This window comes from Lutra lutra, chromosome 2 (assembly GCF_902655055.1).
Source record: "Lutra lutra chromosome 2, mLutLut1.2, whole genome shotgun sequence".
Taxonomy (NCBI): domain Eukaryota; kingdom Metazoa; phylum Chordata; class Mammalia; order Carnivora; family Mustelidae; genus Lutra; species Lutra lutra.
The window spans coordinates 117,802,495-117,821,414 of NC_062279.1; the positions used below are offsets into that span (position 1 = coordinate 117,802,495).

General features: G+C 35.4%; 1 protein-coding gene across 2 annotated transcripts in view; it reads right to left on the reverse strand.

The window, feature by feature from the left end:
* The window catches only part of PRSS12 (serine protease 12), a 77,640-nt gene that overhangs the window by 14,427 nt on the left and 44,293 nt on the right, over nucleotides 1–18,920 (reverse strand). The window contains exons 8-11 of one of the 2 annotated variants that reach the window (XM_047718312.1): nucleotides 16,442–16,583; nucleotides 5,819–6,024; nucleotides 2,403–2,481; nucleotides 1,563–1,685 (exon numbers count right to left, since the gene is read on the reverse strand). In XM_047718312.1, coding sequence (XP_047574268.1) covers nucleotides 1,563–1,685; nucleotides 2,403–2,481; nucleotides 5,819–6,024; nucleotides 16,442–16,583 — 550 coding nt within the window. The remainder of the gene's footprint in view (nucleotides 1–1,562; nucleotides 1,686–2,402; nucleotides 2,482–5,818; nucleotides 6,025–16,441; nucleotides 16,584–18,920) is intronic. The other variant, XM_047718313.1, reaches the window with a different exon arrangement.

Genomic DNA, 18,920 nt, shown 5'->3' on the forward strand with positions numbered 1-18,920 from the left:
GAAAAACTAAGATAATATCTTCATCAAGTAGGGCTAAGAAAGGATTTTTTGAATAGAATATAAAAACTTTTATCAAACTTAAAAAACTGACACACCTAAACATGTTAAAATTAAAATATCTTTATAAGAAAAAGATTTTAGAGAAGTGACAGGACATACCCCTGATTGAGAAAAGGTATTTGTAATATATAACAACAAAGACTATGTACACAGAACAAATTTTTTAAATCAATTACAAAAAGAAATCCAATAGAAAAATAAGTAAAGGATATAAATAAAGAAGTCATGAAAGAGGAAGACACTAATTGAGGAAATGGAATTAAAAAGAAATCCAAAATTTTAATAGTGGCTAAAAGTAAGACTGTTGATAGTATAAAGTTGAGTTGGGGATCTGAGTACAGAGGGACTTACACATTGCCAAGATATAAATGGATACAATTACTTTAGAAAGGAAATTAGTAGTGCCAAGTGAAATTGAAATGTACCCATACTCTAGCAAAATGCTCCCACATATATGTACCCAATGAGACATAGAATGGATATCTACTACCACACAGTTTTTTCATAGTAAGAGAATGGAAACCACCTAACTACCCTTAGTATGGGAATAAATAAGCTGTGATGTAGTCTTCCAATAGGAGTTAAGATTCACATGGTGGTTAAAGTGAACAAAATCTATATGGATAAATTACAAATATACAGTGAAGCCTTATGAAATCACATATGGAAAAATATAAAACAAATTTTTGCTTGTAAGAATTTCTCAATGACATGTTACACATTTTATGTAAGACTTTTTATTATGACCATTTTCAAATACATAATATAGTGAGACTCCTATACGCATCACCTTGCCTCATTAATTATCAATATTTTACCAAAGATTGGTATGCATTTAGACATAACAAAATTCATGCTGAGGAAATGGCCGTGAGCCAGGCCAACCAAAAAGCACAGGACAAGAAGAAAGGAGAGCCAGGTACTACTGCAGGCATTGCTACCAAGAGCAGCGTGATTCTGGCACATTAATTTTCTCTGCGTGGCCTCCCCTCTGAACTGGGAAGACTTGAGATTGGACTGATAAAATAGGACATGAGAAAATAATCAGGATGCAACCTTTCTAGAAGGTACAAATGAAAAAATCTAAAAGGCACAAAACACAAAGAAGACCCAAAAGATCAAAAACAATAAAATTTGCACTCCCTATTCTTAGTGTCTTGTAACTAGATAATCTGAGGTCTCTTCTAGGTCTGCTGGGTTATGATGTCACCCTCAGATATGTTCTCGAGAAAAGCACTAACATAGCCACCCCCCCCCCCCCCCACCGAAAACACATCGTCTTTGTTCCCTATAGCTTGCTTTAGTACCCCAGTAGCTTTTGGAAGGATCTCTTTGCTCCTTCTGTTACTTCCCCCCACTTCCACAGTGCTGTTGGCATAGATAAGGAAGACTAGTAGCCTGGCTCTGTCACCCCAAGTTTCCAGTATGCAATAGAGAAAGAAGGAATCAGAAGAAAGGCAAATAAGAGCCCAACTGAGTCGTCTGGAAAGGTAGACACATACCTCTTGAAGCAGTGCGCCGCTGTAAGGACCCAGCAGCTACTCAGGAGTGTGGCCCCACAAAGAAGCCTGCCATCTCCATGGGATGACTTTAGCCGGAGGGATACTTGCCAAGGCCAACCACCCCTAAGAAGAAGGTAAGTCACTTAACTCCACATAAGATAGAAAAGGCAGAGAAAATCATCCATTAAAACAATGACTCAGAAAGCTTGCAGGTTGGAGAAAAGCAGTACAAAAGGGACCCTCGGATATAAAAATCCCTTCCTACTTTGAAAAATTGTGCCCCTATAACTCTGAGCAGTCCACACTGAAGATTTGCTTGTGGGTATTTGTATGCATCCCACCTATCTCTGACAGTCATAGAATCAAGTTGAGTCTTCTTTATACTTCATTGTTTGAAGTGTATTTTATCTCCCCACTACCTCACCTAGGCAGCCTAAAGAAGTATTTAATACGTGAAGTACTGGTTTTCCATGAGTAAATGCAACAAATAAAGAAAATTATATTAAAAGAGTCAAGTCTAAAACAAATATATTCTACATTAAATGAATTTTGTAGTTATGTGTTTTTTTCAGACCTCCTGTTAAATTAGTTTCTACCACATAACTTTTCAGCAACGTATCTATTTTATAAATCAGAGGGTAGCGATCTAACAACATGACCTATATAAAGTAAATGCAGGTCAAAAAATGTGAAATTATTAGTGTAATCTGTATTTAATTTACCCAATATTAAATAAATAAAATAAATCCCTTACATAACACTAAAAAAAACCCAATTTGTAACACTGTGTAGAGATAATTATATATAGATAATTCTGTAATATGGAAAAGAACATTTTACCTTAAAGAATTTTTCCCACCAATGATCCGCTTCTGCCGATGGTGCAGTAATCTCAAGCCACACACAGACGAGAGGGATTCTGAAGCACACAGAAGTTATTAATCAGATTATCATATTGCTGATAGTGGGATAAAGACACAAGTGACACATTACCTGCTGCTTCCTTCTCTATTTTTTTTTTAATTTTACTTATTTATTTGACAGACAGAGATCACAAGTAGGCAGAGAGGCAGGCACAGAGATAGGAGGAAGCAGGCTCCCCGCTGAGCAGAGAGCCCGATGTGGGGCTCGATCCCAGGACTCTGGGATCATGACCTGAGCTGAAGGCAGAGGCCCTAACCCACTGAGCCAACCAGGCGCCCCTCCTTCTCTATTTTAAAATGTCTTCTCTCCTCAAATTATAGGATACTGTTTCTTATAATAAAAATTCTTCTCACTTAAAAAATCTTCTCACTTAACCAAGAATTCCCAAGCAGATCAGGAACTTGAGGAAGTTTCCCATATTCAGTGTGGACTCTGCCCAGTACATCATCCTACAGATACCTACATCTCCTCCTCTGCTGATTTCAGAAATCATTTGGGAGTGTAGGAAGGGTAAAGCAAGAGAACTGCAAAGGCAATACTGGTCTAAACTACTTGCTGTTCATACACAATACTGCCAAGCCATGTCTACAAAAATGTAACTTAAAGGAGCAAAGCACATTCGCAGAATGGGATTCTGATCTAAATTCACATTTACATTTAATCATATAGCAAATTAACTTATGGAAAGTTTTACTAAGCAGTCTAAGTGGCATTTGAGGGAATATAGTCAAACTTCCCAAGATAACAGACTCGATCAAGAGCATAAAAAAGAGTTAAGAATTAAAATGTATGAAAAAGTGGTATACAAAAGAAAGTAAATAAAGTATGACTATTTCAAAAATAATTTTAGGAAGGAGGAGAATCTCTATAGTATTTTGTTTCCTTGGTTAAGTATATGTTTTAAAATATCGATAGATAGTTTTTCTATCTGTGTAAGACGAAAAGGCTGAGAATTGCACCATGACCATGAAAATCTAATCAACATGGGGCACCTGGGTGGCTCAGTGGGTTAAAACCTCTGCCTTCGGCTCAGGTCATGATCCCAGGGTCCTGGGATCCAGCCCCGCATCGGGCTCTCTGCCCAGCAGGGAGCTTGCTTCCTTTCCTCTCTCTCTGCCTTCCTCTCTGCCTACTTGTGATCTCTGTCAAGTAAATAAATAAAATCTTTAAAAAAAAATCTAATCAACACTAATATTCTCCCAAAATAATCAGGTAAAAGGGAGCTCAGTAGGGAATCAGCACTAGTTATTTCTTCAGAGAGAAAGAGGTTCAATAACATGTACCAAAATCATTAATTTGCCAAATGATCTCAGAGGCATGCTGTCAATCTTTAATTCTCATCTCTTTAGGATATGAATCCTCTAGATGACACAGCAAATTATAAGAGATGAGAAAAACATAAGTTTCAAATAATGGTCCAAGTCAAGTCAATGCATAGAACACCAAAATAAAAGAATGATGTAATTAATACTGAGCAAGCAAAACTGAAAGTTTACATCATCCTGGGGCAAGGCACCGGATTACAAAAACGTAAAATCTATTTAAAGCCATAAAATCCACAGTTACCAAAAAAAAAAAAAAAAAAAAAAAATTAGAAAGCAAAATGAAGTTCATTTATAAAAGGATCCCATCAGATGACCAATAACCAATGGCCTGAGTGTGAATTCCCTTATGGAAGTCACTAGGGAGGTGCCTGGGTGGCTCAGTTTGTTAAGTGGGGGCCTCTTGATTTTGGCTCAGGTCATGACCATAGTCATGAGATAGAGCCCCCACACTGGGCTCTGCACTAGTGCCAAGTCTGCTTGACCCTCTCCTTCCCCCCTACTTGTGCTCTCTCTCTACAATACATTAATAAAATCTTTAAAAAAAAAAAAAAGAAAGAAAGAAAAAGAAAAACAAGAAGAAGTCACTAGGTCTTGAACCTCAATACAAAATCAATAGGTTAATAAGCCAGATTCTGTAATCCAGCTGGTCTAAAATGAAATCTTGTTATTTGATGTATGGTGGTATTGAACCATGAAAAGGTATCAAAATAAGTGTTGCTACAACTCTAGGAATTTACGAAAACAAATGTGTAAGTAATGAAATACATATGGTATTTCATACTTTAAAGTAGGTTTATATAGGAATATGGTAGAAACATTTACAATTCTTAAGTTTTTATGTTTTTCTACTGCTTCAGAAATTTGATATAATCCAAAGAATTAGTTATATTCCATTTTTAACTGTAGTTTAAATTATTGAAAGGAATTTAACACATTATGTTATAATTAATATTTATATATGTATACTATTCAGTAATATTAAATATATGTGATTTGGTAAGATGAGAAGCTCCTCAGTGAAGAATCATATTAACAGCATCCAGTTTATTTTTGCATTGTCTTTAGCAATTAAAAGATGTTAGAAAATGAGAATACTCAAATATAGGCACCTAATTTCAGAAAGTCCAATGCATCAAAACTATGAACTTTCAACATACATAAAGAGGTGATTTTTCTTTTCGTAAAATGTAACCACAGTTTTCGACAAAATAGCGACTTTTTTATTCATTTAAACCAGTCATTGTTTCATAAAAGTTACTCTCAGCTTTAAAGGACCTTTGTATTTAAGTACAAAACATCTATTACTGTACTATACTAGAAGATTATTTCTCATTTTCCTTAATGTTTCTAAATTTCAGAAACTAAACTCTACAAAAGATAATATTCTTTTTGCAATTACTTTTAAATTTATCCTGGTTGTTTAAAATATCAGTAAGAGTAGAAGAAGTTCCTTTCTGTGATTCATCTTTAAATTTTCCTTTTTTGGGAGCGCCTGGGTGGCACAGTCAGTTAAGTCTCTGACTTAACCCTTGAACGGTTCATGTCGTAATCTCAGGGTGACTAGGATCAAGTCCCACACTGGTCTCCACACTGAGCATGGAGCCTGCTTGAGATTCTCTCTCTCCCTCTGCCTCTTCTCCCCTCCCCTCCCTCCCTCCTCTAAGAAAATAATAATAATAGAAAAATTCATTTCTTTCTATGTCAATTCTAAATCTTCAAGGATACCAACAAGTTTGACTGTTTTATTACATCCAGAGAAAGAATGGGACAGAAGTTGGCTGAGAATGTCAAAAGGGCATGATGTCAAATCCTATAAATTCACTCCCACCCCTGAACTCTGCTCCCCATGTAAGCCCCATCAGTCAAGTTTGTCAGGAACCACTGCCTCTAAATATGAACACAGAGTAGGTATAGTCTTATGGAAGGAGATTTTTGTTATCAAAATACTGTTTATACTAATGAAGTGAAAAGTACTCTGACTTGTATTGGACCCAGAAAATGACTTACCTTTATTACTGTTACCTGTTGCCTTCTTGCTAAAATAATCACAAATGACTCCTGCATCTTCACTGTGGCGGCAGTTATGTCTTCCAATATCTTGCTTGATACAGTCAGCCAGGGACCTCTCGTTTCCTGTGCACTTCACATTGTCCACATGGATGGGTCCGTTTCCTTCTCCAAAATAAGCCATGGTTCTTGCTTTGGCAGGGCCCCTGGGAATAGAGCATTCTTGAGGATGTGGAGGACGAGATGATCGTACATTTGAATACACCACAACATACAGTCTCATTCAATTAACTCTTAAATATTAAATTTAGCTTCTGCTGAGAAAGTCACATTTAATAGCATACCAGAAATTCATGATAGTCTTAAACTCTAGTTTAAGCAAGAAAAAAAAATCATCTCGAAATTTTCTTATAGAGCATAACGCTCTTTTAAAGTTGGTTAAAGCTGCCAAGAAAAATATGAGGTCAAATAATAGCCTAGGGAGCTAAAAATTTTAAAGTCCTCTTTAGAAGTAAAAAAGTCTAATTTTTTTTAAAAGTCTAATTTTTAACAGAGAAAGACAAAACCAGGAATCACAAACAGAAGTAAGAGTTATTTTGGTATGTCACTTTTTTGTTGTTGTTTGTTTTTAATTGCACAGTACTTTTTTTAAATATCCAAATACTAGGGCTTTATTCATGAAATATTTCAAACTAACACCATATTCAAAACTCAATTCTTGATAAACTAATGGCAAAATTAGGAAAGGCAAAGTTTTAAATTCTGAATCATAAGGAAATTATCTTTACAACCTCAACTTAGGGAAAGACTTATTAAACAAGACGTAGGTGATAAACTTTAAAGGACTAATAAATTCAATAAAAATTAGGAATGCTATTTTACTAAAACCACCCTAAGGAAAAGTAAAAGATAAATTAAAAGGTTGATGCATATATTTGTAATACATACTTAAAAATATATTTGTTGGTGAATACACCCAATAGAGGGGACTATCATACCAAAAAAAAAAAAAAAATTCTCAAAATTCATTAATTTTTTTTAGACCTAACAACCCAAGAGAAAAATGGGCAAAAGACAGGTTTTAAATCAAAAGAAACTGATTCATTAAAAATGACAATTTGGACCATATTTCTCTCATCAAAATACATTCTACTTAAAGTTATTATACTTTCCTTATACTTATGCAGGATCTCTAGCAAAGTCATTTATTGATACGGATTCTCTGAGAAATTCATTTGAATTACCTCCTTCAGCAATGAAACCTGAACTCACATGCTTGTGGTTGGCAGCACAGTTACTTCAGAAACTGGTACAGCTAACTGAGTTAACTGCTACTCTGACAAAAAGTGCAAATAAAAATAAGATTTAACCCATTATAAACTTTTAGTCATAGAAGACCCCTATACCCGAACAGATGACTCTAACAGTACTCTTAAAGTAAATCTTTTATAATATGAAACTTATTTATTAATTACAGAAGTAATAAATGCTCATTGTATCAAATTTACAAAATAAAAGTATAAAAACTCCCAACAACACGCTGCTAGCATTTGGCATATTCCCTTCCTGTACATACTTATGGGGAAAATACTAACCATAATTTTTACTGGTTAAAAAGATTTATTGAACACTTCAGTGCATCTCAAACTTCAGAGTACTTAAAAGGCCACTTGGATTGATTCTGAGTGAGTGTATCACCAATGGGACTTAGCGATCTATTTTTTTTTAATAAGCCCTACATGATTCCTATTCAGGAAGCTCTGCATCAGACTTTAACATAGAGGCTCCTAGGTGGCTCAGTCCGGTAACTCTTGATTTCAGCTCAGGTCATGATCTCAGGGTCCTGAGACTGAGCCCCGCCTCAGGCTCTACACTCAGCATGGAGTCTGCTTGAGATTCTCTCTCCCTCTGCCTCTGCACAAGGCCCCACTGCCCCACCCACATGTGCACACTCCTGTGCTCTCTCTCACACTCAAAATAAATAAAATCTCCTTAGAAGAAAAACCTTAACATAGAAAAATTAAAGTTTTTTTCCCTACTGCTGCACATTTACTTTTAAAATTCAAGACTTTTTTTTTTAAGATTTTATTTATTTATTTGAGAGAGAGAGACAGTGAGAGAGAGCATGAGCGAGGAGAAGGTCAGAGAGAGAAGCAGACTCCCCGTGGAGCTGGAAGCCCGATGCGGGACTCGATCCCGGGACTCCAGGATCATGACCTGAGCCGAAGGCAGTCGTCCAACCAACTGAGCCACCCAGGCGTCCCAAAATTCAAGACTTTTTACAATTATAGATATATACTTAAATGTAAGTGTTGGTTGATAGCTTAGATTTCTTCCCAAAAGTAGAATTTTTGTTCAACAGGTATAAAGATTTTTAAGGTTCTGGATATATATTGCTGAATACAGGGCAAGTCTTTGGAAAGGAAGTTATTCATTTGAAATACATACAATTAAAATGTGATTATTTAAAGAACAGTTTTTTTCTGTTTTATTTTGTGTATCATAGTTCTGTCTGGAATTCATTTCTGTTTAATGTTAGTAAGGGATCTAGCTTAATTTTTGTCTCTAAGTTCACTGTCCTAATAACTTTTCCTACTGATTTGAAAGGCTTTTTAATTTAATCATTTATCACAATTACATGTACAGAAGCCATTTCTTGGTCTTTACAGTTCAATAATCCCCAACCTTGGCAACACATTTAGATTACCTTTAGAAGTCTTTAAAATAATAGCAAAACCTGAACCCACCTAATGTCAATTAAAGTAGAATCCACAGGCATAGGGCTGGGCATGGATAATATATTTTTTTTTTAACTCTCAGCGTTATTTTAATTGTACAACCAAGGTTGCTAACCACTGGAGCAGTTAGTGTCATTGACTTCTTGCCTGTTCCTGTACCTATACCACATGGATATAATTTCAGATGAACCTGGAAATCAAGTCTCTCTCCCCACCACCACCCCACCAAATACACCAAGAAAAATAAGATTTTTATGAGAACAGCATTTAATAGTTACATTAATTTCTATTTTGTCTTTCCATTGTGGTGTATCACTTACTAGCTCTTCTACCTCCAGTAAAGATTTTCTTTTTTTCACATAGGTCTCAATTCTTGTGATTATTCCTAGTCATTTCTTTGTTTGTTTTTGTTTGTTTGTTTTTGTACCATCTAAATGACATTGTTTTCTTTTTATTTTTTACCTCACTTATAGGCGCTATTACATTTTTTAAATTTTTGTATTTACATGATTACATTAATAAACACTAGTTCTAGTGCCTTTCCCATTGATTCTCTAGTGTTATTTAGGTGGAATAGCATATTACTCATGTAACAATTCTGACTTTTTTTCCAATACTGATACCTCAATGCTTAGTAAAGACCTTCAGATAGTACTGAGTCAATGCAGTAATAGCAGGCACCCTTGTTTTGTTCCTCTTTGATGACTGTAATATAAAGTCAAGGTATATTTTATTCTAAGCTTCCTAATAGATATAATGAAGGAATGATGATTCTTAAAATATAACATTTCACCATTACTAACCAATCACATTTATTTTCATTTTTATTTTTTTTTAAAGAGGCCAAACTGCTCTTTTTTTTTTTTTTAAAGATTTTATTTATTTATTTGACAGACAGAGATCACAAGCAGGCAGAGAGGCAGGCAGAGAGAGAGGAGGAAGCAGGCTCCCCGCCGAGCAGAGAGCCCGATGCGGGGCTCGATCCCAGGACCCTGAGATCATGACCTGAACTGAAGGCAGCGGCTTAACCCACTGAGCCACCCAGGCACCCCATGACACACTGGAATACATTAATTGAATGCCTCACTTGGAACTATTCTTTTATTCTTACAATAGACTCCCATTTGTTTAAATTTATTTAAGTACACTATTGGATTAAATTTGCTAACATTTTATTTAAATTTTTGTATGTAGGCTCATGAGACAGGGTGTAGTTTTCTGTGTGTGTGTGTGTGTGTGTGTGTGTGTGTGTGTGTGTTTACTTAGACTGTCCAGTCTTGAAATCAATTTATATTATCCTCCATATATGAATGAAAAGAATTTCATATTTCATATTTTTCTCACTCTGCAACAATTTATATAACTTGGGACTTATCTGAATTGAAGATTAGTCAAAACTCTTTGAGCAAAAAATGATCATTAATTTGGGTTTTCTATCAATTTTCATAATTATATATTTGTTGAAAATGTGGTTTCCCAGATAATTGTCCATTTCATCTAGATTTCCAAGTTTATTAGCTAAAAGTAATTCACAGTACTCTTTCACAATTTTTTAACTTTCTATATGTCTATTCTCATATTCCTCTTCTTTCCTCCAATGTTTACTTGTATTCTCTCTCCTTTTTCTGAGTCAGAATTGCCACAAGTTACTTATTTTAGTAATCATTTTTTTAAAAGATTTTATTTATTTGAGAAAGAGAACATGAGTAAGGGGTGAGGCAGAGGGAGAGTGAGAAGCAGACTCCCCGCTGAGCAGGGATCCTGACGTGGGACCCGATCCCAGGATCCTGAGAGCATGACCTGAGCCCAAGGTAGAAGCCTAACTGACTGAGCCACCCAGGCACTCCTTTAGTAATCATTTTTTTTTAAGATTTTATTTATTTATTTGACAGACAGAGATCACAAGTAGGCAGAGAGGGGAGGACGCAGGCTCCCTGCTGAATAGAGAGCCTGATGCCAGGACCCTGGGATCATGACCTGAGCTGAAGGCAGAGGTTTTAACCCACTGAGCCACCCAAGGTGCCCCCATTTTTAAAAAATAGTAATAATTGCAGATAATGTGGGTGTGTAATGTAATGCAATTTGAAATTCAAATAGGCATAATTCAAAGAAAATAAAAAATTAATAGCATTCTGAAGTTAAAATCCCAGGTGATTCCCATGAGTTTGTAAAGTGAGGATTAGTGGAGGTAAAAGTAAATAATAGTATGCCAAATGTCTTGATATTTTTCAGCAAGGGAAACTTACAGTTAATTATTTTTGAAATTGATAAGAAAATATGCCAGCGTGTTTGTTAAAATTTTAAATTTTAACTAGAAATTTTAAATTTTAAATTTTAATTTTAATTTTAAATTTTAAATTTTAACTAGAAATGTTAAAACAACTTCTAGTAAAACAATAAGAATGCTGGATGTCCAACCACTAGAGAAAGAATGACAATAGAAAATTGGGTTGCTTGCAAATCAAAAAACGTAAGGTTACACAAAGAACAGACAAAAAAGCATGATAAATACCATAGAAGTAGATGACAGGTAGAAGTAAACATATAGAAAACAAAATTAGACTCATTAAATAAAACAAAGGATGATCTCTTAGAAATTTATCAATTTACACACTAAAAGAATGTACCATTTTAGATACATCAACAGAAGAAATTAGGGAACATTTAAACTAATAAAAGTACATGATTAAATGAAGACATTCTCAAGAATACAGTGAAGTCTAAAAAAAATTTCCTGTGACTTTTTTTTAAAACAGTTAAGGACTGTGTCATCTTTAGAAAAAGGGGAAAAGATTTCCCACTGGGCTATAGGCATGCAGTAATTCCCAGCAGACAACAGACTCCATCCAATACTTTAGTCAGTCTTTAAACGGGGTGTTAAGTGCTCCTGGAAGTAGAAGATGACTTTCCCAGGGATATATGGGCTTTAAGGGAATCGATATTCAGATTCTCGCATTACATCGGTATTCTCTCCTAAAACTGGTCTTGCTGAAATCAAAATCAACTTTTGTTTCAAAATTTTCCTTCTCCTCCTACACAAAAGAAAGACGTATTTTTCCACTCATCCCAAATCCTACCACAGGGCATTGCTCCAAGATTTAAAAGCCTCTCAAGTGGACAAAAGAACAGTTCTAAATATATGATAGCAATAAAGCCTCCTTTAACCAAGCACCATAAACCCAACCCATCAATCTAAGTTAGAAATGGGAGCTTTAGTCAGCTTTTATTTCCTATGTTTAATAATTACTTCTCAAACTTCTGTTTTTGTTGTCTTTAATCAGTTGTATACTAGAAATCATAAAATCCAGAGAGGAACCTGTCAGAAGGATTTAATTTCTCTCTTGCTCTCTCCATGTGTGTCCACACACATATACACACACACACACAATTGCCGTATACATACACACAACATATGTGTATATATACTCATATACACTTTTTTTTAAGCATAATAACATTAGGTTTCTGTGGAGAAGGAATACTTTAAATATAACTTCAAGGAGAAAAAGGAACTACGTAAAATTTCTGAAGGTCAAGGAAGAGTTTGTTCCTATATTTTTTAAATAGATGACAGAGAGCATCAAGTCACTATGATACTGATATTCCATTAGATTATAATTAAGAGTGATATAACTGTTCTATTTTTAAGTGTCATATACAAATATGCCAGAAATTAAATCTTTTGCATCAATTTAATTATAAGACAAAAACTAGATATCTAGTTTCAACTTAATTATAAAACAAAAACTAGATATCTAGTTTTAATTTTAGGTCTCTACTAACTCGGGTAGGGACATACTATTTTGTAGATTCTTTCAAGGGATGCTACAATAAATACACAGTTCAAGAACAATGTCATCTTGAAAACATATGCTAATGGATTCAAACAAAGTTCAAATAGAATAGAATTTCCACTACAGTTATTTAGTCTACCTTAACAAGTGTAACTGATATCAACACACTCTCTCTCAACCCTCTAAAAATAATATGACTTTTTCAGATTTTTTTTTTTTAAGATTTTATTCATTTCATTTGACAGACAGAGATCACAAGTAGGCAGAGAGGTAGGCAGAGAGAGAGGAGGAAGCAGACTCCCCGCCAAGCAGAGAGCCCGATGCGGGGCTCGATCCCAGGACCCTGGGATCATGACCTGAGCTGAAAGCAGAGGCTTTAACCCACTGAGCCACCCAGGTGCCCCGACTTTTTCAGATATTATGTAACATGTAAAACATAATTAAATAATGCCTTTTACTTTCTGTTTAAGCATATCTACATTAGTTATCATTCATGTTTCCTGGTGTTTTTACTTCATTTTTGTTTCTCCCATTGTGGAAATGCTTTCTAATGCTATTTTGATTCTCAGTACTTCCAAGGAGGAAGCGTCACGTATGATATAGCTGTCTGGGGGACAGAGCTCTGGAACTCCTATTAACAAGACCCAACCAAACCTTTGGACAGCTTAGATGTTTTCTGGATTGATTATTACAAACAAATGCCTTATTAAAGATTTTTACCAATTCAAAGTAGACCTCGAGGAAAAAAATCTACTCTAGTCACATACTTGTTTACATTTATATATATGTTCTAACATGAAATCCATTTCCCCTAGTGGGAAATTATAAAAACATTTAAGTATGTTTAGGTTGAACAAATATCCAAATGATTCTCATGTAAATATTTTTAGACAGTAAATTACAGATTGTGCACTAGAAGATGATTATCCAATTTGTTATAATAACATTAAATTACTGATTTACTTACTAAGAGAATTTATTTTATTTTTTAAGATTTTATTTATTTATTTGTCAGATAGAGAAAGCACAAGCAGAGGGAGAAGCAAGCTCCCCATTGAGCAAGGAGCCCAATGCAGGACTCGATCCCAGGAACCTGGGATCATGACCCAGGCGTCGCAAGAGACTTTATTTTAAAGAAACAATTGTGGGGCATCTGGGTGGGTCAGTTGGTTAAGCATCTGCCTTTGGCTCAGGTCATGATCCCAGAATCCTGGGGTCGAGCCCCGAATCAGGCTCTCTACTCAGGGTAGAATCTGCTTCTCCCTCTCCCCCTCCCTCCACTCATGCGTGCTCTCTCTCTGTCTCTCCCCCTGCCCTCCTGCTCTCTCTGAGATAAATAAATAAGATGTTTGTTTTTTTTTTTTTTAAAGAAACAGTTACAAAGTAAGATCTTCCAATGCTTTTCTCGATAATTCTTACAGAAATATTATTGAAAATTGCTATAGGGGTGCCTGGGTGACTCAGTTGGTTAAGCCTCTGCTTTCAGTTCAGGACATGGTCCCAGGGTCCTGGGATCAAGCCCCATATCAGGCTCTCTGCTCAGCAGGGAGCCTGTTTCCCTGTTGTCTCTCTCTGCCTGCCTCTCTGACTACCTGTGATCTCTCTGTCAAATAAGTAAATAAAATCTTTTCAAAAATAGAAAATTACTACAAATTTGTTCATGTAATCTATATTCTTTCTTACCTAAATTCACTATTTCAGTTAAATATAAAATGGACTGATGATAAGTAAAAAGCAATGAAAAATGTAGAAAAAAGCCAAAGTGAAAATCCATTGATGGATATGCTTATGAACATTTTCTCTTTAAACTTTACCTAGAACACACAATTCAACAATCAAACTTGATCTTTACCTTCATATTTCCAAAAATAATACTAGGTTTCCTGGATTATTCTAATAAAAATATAAAAGCATGGCAAAGTAACCAGTCTCAAACAGCAATATATTTTAATGGCTGATTTTGGATAAATTCACTGTGAATTAAATGTTAAGAAAAATAATACTTTTTTCAAATAAAGAAACAAGTGTTAGAAATGTAGTGAGCCAAGGAAACTTATATCATTGATGAAATTCACCTAGACATCTAGACAACCAGTTTGAAAACTGAAAATCTGTGTCACAAATAATGGACCCATTTACCATAAGACAATTGGAATTGCAACCAAGTCCAAAACTGAGCAGCAGTAAATTGAAGTAGGGTCTGGGTAACCAAAAGCAAACTTTGAATTAAAAAATTAGAAAAAGCATTTGAATTCTTATTAAATCAAGAAATACTACTTTTTTAAGATTTTATTTTTTGAGAGAGACTGAGAGCACATGCACATGTTGTGGGGGAGGGGCAGAGGAGGAGGGCAGAGTGGGAGGGAGAGGGACAAGCAGACTCCACCAGAACATGGAGCTTGATCTTACAATTCTGAGACCAGGACCTAAGCCAAAATCAAGAGCCGGACACTTAACCAACTGGACCACCCAGGCATCGCAAATTAGAAATACTTGTAAAAATAAAAATGTATTCTGCATAGGAATAACCAGTTAAATTTATCAATATTTAAGATATACATAGGTGTATAATTAAAGATATATTTTAAAATCCAAACCAGGGGCACCTGGGTGGCTCAGTGGGTTAAGCTTCTGCCTTCAGCTCAGGTCATGATCTCAGGGTGCTGGGATCGAGCTACACATCAGGCTCTCTGCTCAGCGGGGAGCCTGCTTCCCCCTCTCTCTCTGCCTGCCTCTCTGCCTGCTTGTGATCTCTCTCTCTGTCAAATAAATAAATAAAATCTTTAAAAAAATAAAATAATAAAATAAAATCCAAACCAACATTAGTAATCCATTATGAGCTCATCAATTTATGCATATTTGTTTAAATTTCATAACCTCTAAACTGTAACATGTTGCATATATTTGCAGCTGCCAAATTAATACTCATAGTGTTTTCACAGTCATTTGCAGACATGTTCAAAACCCCCACAAATGTGCATTGCCCAGTTGAGGTCTCACAAGAAGATAACCTTCTTATTTATTTCAGCTCTCAAACTGAAACATGTCCTTTTCGCAGTCTACTTAGTGCCATGTTTTTCACACTGAAACTCATGCCTCAGTGAAGCCTATTTACCACCTATATTTTCTCCAGAAAGTGCATCACAGCCTTTTTGCTCTCAGGAATGCTGGATAGCTCTTGAGCACCCTACGTTGATGGCATTTTAAACAGTGAAGTCATTGGGGCACCTGGGTGGCTCAGTCGTTAAGCATCTGCCTTCAGCTCAGGTCATGATCCCAGGGTCCTGGGATCAAACCCCGCCTCTGCCCAGCAGGAAGCCTACTTCTCCCTCTCCCACTTCTCCTGCTCTGTGTTCCCTCTCTTGCTGTTTCTCTCTGTCAAATAAATAAAATCTTTAAAAAAGAACAAAAAAACAGTGAAATCATCAAAAAATGAAAAAAAATTAATAGACCAAAATTTTGCAAGTTTGAAAGCTAAAATAAGAAGGCAGAGCATCTTCTTGTTCAACCTTAACTCTAGAAGCAATGGCTCAGTATTTGCTGATACTGTGTTCACTGTGACTTTAGAAAGTATAACGGCTGTGAATAAGGAGAACCAACCACAGTTTCAGTAACTCGAGAGTCTCTTAAAAAGGCTACAGGGTTGAAACCTAAATCAAAGAGAAAAGGTTACCAACTTTACCTGATAAAAGCAGTATTATGAATATTCAGAATTATTAGACTATTTGCTATTAGATAAAAGCTCCTTTTTTTTTTTTTTTTTTTTTTTTTGAGTAAGCTCTAGGCCCAACACAGGGCTTGAATTGGCGACCCTGAGATCAGGAGTTGCATGCTCTCCCAGATGAGCTAGCCACCTGCCCCCAAAGCTATATTTCTTATGTAACAATGTATCTTGCTTTTGGGAAAATAGAAAAATTTAAGCAGATTCTCCTTAGTATTTCTTAATAATCTGGAATCAAGTCAGTATGCTGCCAGTATTTCCAACTGATTCATAGAAATTATTTTTAGGTAAGAAATAACTCATTAGAACAAACCTAAAAAGTCAGAAATGCTCATCTAGAAACCATGCCAAATGATTCGGTTTTTCTTACTTGTAGCCAAGCTGACGACAGATCACAGTTGCATCCTTATCAGTCCAGCCATCATCACAAATGGTTCCCCACTGGCCATTGATGAACAACTCCACTCGTCCTTCCTTCTTATTTTCTCCATCCACCAGTCTAATAGGAAAACCTAAGTATGATTTGAAAGTATTAGAAAAGCCAAAACAGCAAACTAATGTTAAAGTATGAGAGACCTTATAAAATACAATTCATTTTTTATATCAGCTATAAAATCAGCTGGATAATATAAGAGAGGGTGAGGAAGAGGTATTAATAAAAAACTGTATCCACTTTTGCAATGTCATTTGAAGCCTTGGGGTCAGAGTACTCAATTGCTCAACTATGAATTCCCAGCACTTGGAACAGTGCCTCACATACAGAGGACATGAGGTAGCTGTTTGCTGAGTGAGTGAATGAATGAATGATTACCACTGCAAAATTGTGAATAGTCTTATTTTATTACCATTAACTTCTAAACTGTAAAAGACATTTCCTTAGAGTTGTTTTTGTTTCACGTATGTTCATTTATTCTTGAACATAACTAGAAATTTATACTCCAAAGCTGAGATTTCTAGGGATATATATATATATTTATACACACACACACACACACACACACACACACACACCCTGCATGGGTAACTGGAATGTATAGGGGAAAAAAAGTAAAGAAGGCAGCAGCTAACAAGGGCAATTTCCATTTCAGTCTTCCTATTTACAATGTTTCCAAAAGAAGGGCTTAAGTCATAAAAATTACTAAGATTTCAAAGAGTGCTATGTACAGTATGGTGAATATAGTTAATAATATTATATTTCATATTTGAATATTGCTGCCAGTAGATCTTAAAAGTTCTCAACACAAGAAAAAAAAAATTTGTAACTATGTTATGTGATGGGTGTTAGGCTTACTGTGGTGATCATTTCACAATGTATACAAGTATTGAATCATTATGTTGTATACCTGAAACTAATATAATGTTATATGTTCATCATACCTCAATTTTTTAAATGCTGTAGTAAAAAATAAAAATAAATTTTTTTAAATCTCATTCTATTTTTTTTTAAAGTTGAGAAACTGATCTCTTTCAAACTGAGGTTTATCTAAGTTATGCAAATGAAGTCATTTGTAGAATTTCACATATCTCTACCAACATCAATAAATATGGTGCTATTTAACCAAAAGCCCTCACTGCCCTTTGCATACTGTCCTGGGTTGAACTGCAAGGTCATTAGGGTGGGCCCTGATCCACTCTGACTATGTAAGAGGGGAAGGGACTATGTGAAGATGCACAGGGTGAAGAGGGCCATCTGTAAGACAAGGAGAGAGGCCTGGAACAGAGCCTTCCCTCTCAGCCCTCAGAGGGAACCAATCCTGATGGCCCCTTGATTTTGGACTCCAGAAATGTAAGACAATATATACCTGTTGTGTAAGCTATCCACTGTGATGCTTTGTTACATCAGCCCAAGCAAATTAATGCCCTTCAGATTCTAGAAGGGTCTTCAGCTTCAGGGCCCCCGAGATTTACTGATAAGGATTTAGGGAAAACCATGAAGCAAGCTGAACTCAGCAGAACTAAGGAGGTGAATAAGCAGACCAAGAACCAGATATCAATTCTGCTTAAACCAACATGTGAAAGTACTAGATTGGCATTTGTTGACTGACAGAAAATACTGCTGGCAACATGGACATGTCCTACTTTGAGTCTTCTGATCCGTTTTTATACTTTTCCATCCTTCTTTGTTATCCTCCGAGTTGCCGGCTCTTTAGTTTCTATCCCTGTCGTACTCACTTTGTGGGCCAGGTATCTGTCTACTACTATCTATCTACTAGTTGTCATAGTAGAATCAATAAAGCAAAGTCAAAATCAACAAATGTTTATGGAGTCCCCTACTCTATGCACTGCTTACAATAGCTAAAAAACTTGGGGTTTTAGCCATAGCACAAAACACAGTATACTTGAAACTTTACATTTCTTATTAATCTTTCTGAAAGTCTGGAGTTTTTGTGTTTCTTTTAAGGAATAAGATAGAAAAGTGATCTTCGAAGAAAAAAAAACTAAAAAAGGTGAAATTCTTTTCTTAAAGTTCTAAATTTTTACATTTTTGGATGTTTGGTCCAAAATTAAGAAAACACATGCACATGGAATGAGATCTTCATATTTCATTCTAGGCATTTTATGGACAGTTTTTCATAAACCATAAAAATAAAAATGATAAAGTGTTTCTAAAACCTCAATTACATGCTTCATACAAATAATGCATGCAGCATTTCTGAACCTAATTTCAGCACTTCGTTTTACAAAATTGTTGGATTTTCAATTCTTAAAGGGAAAATTGGATGACATTTAGGATGACAGTCTATCAATACCATCTTACTATTTAAGTTCTTTTTGTTATGGTAGCAATAATATACATGTTTTATTTCTAAAATCTTAAACATAAAATGCTCAGGAAAACTAAACAGTAC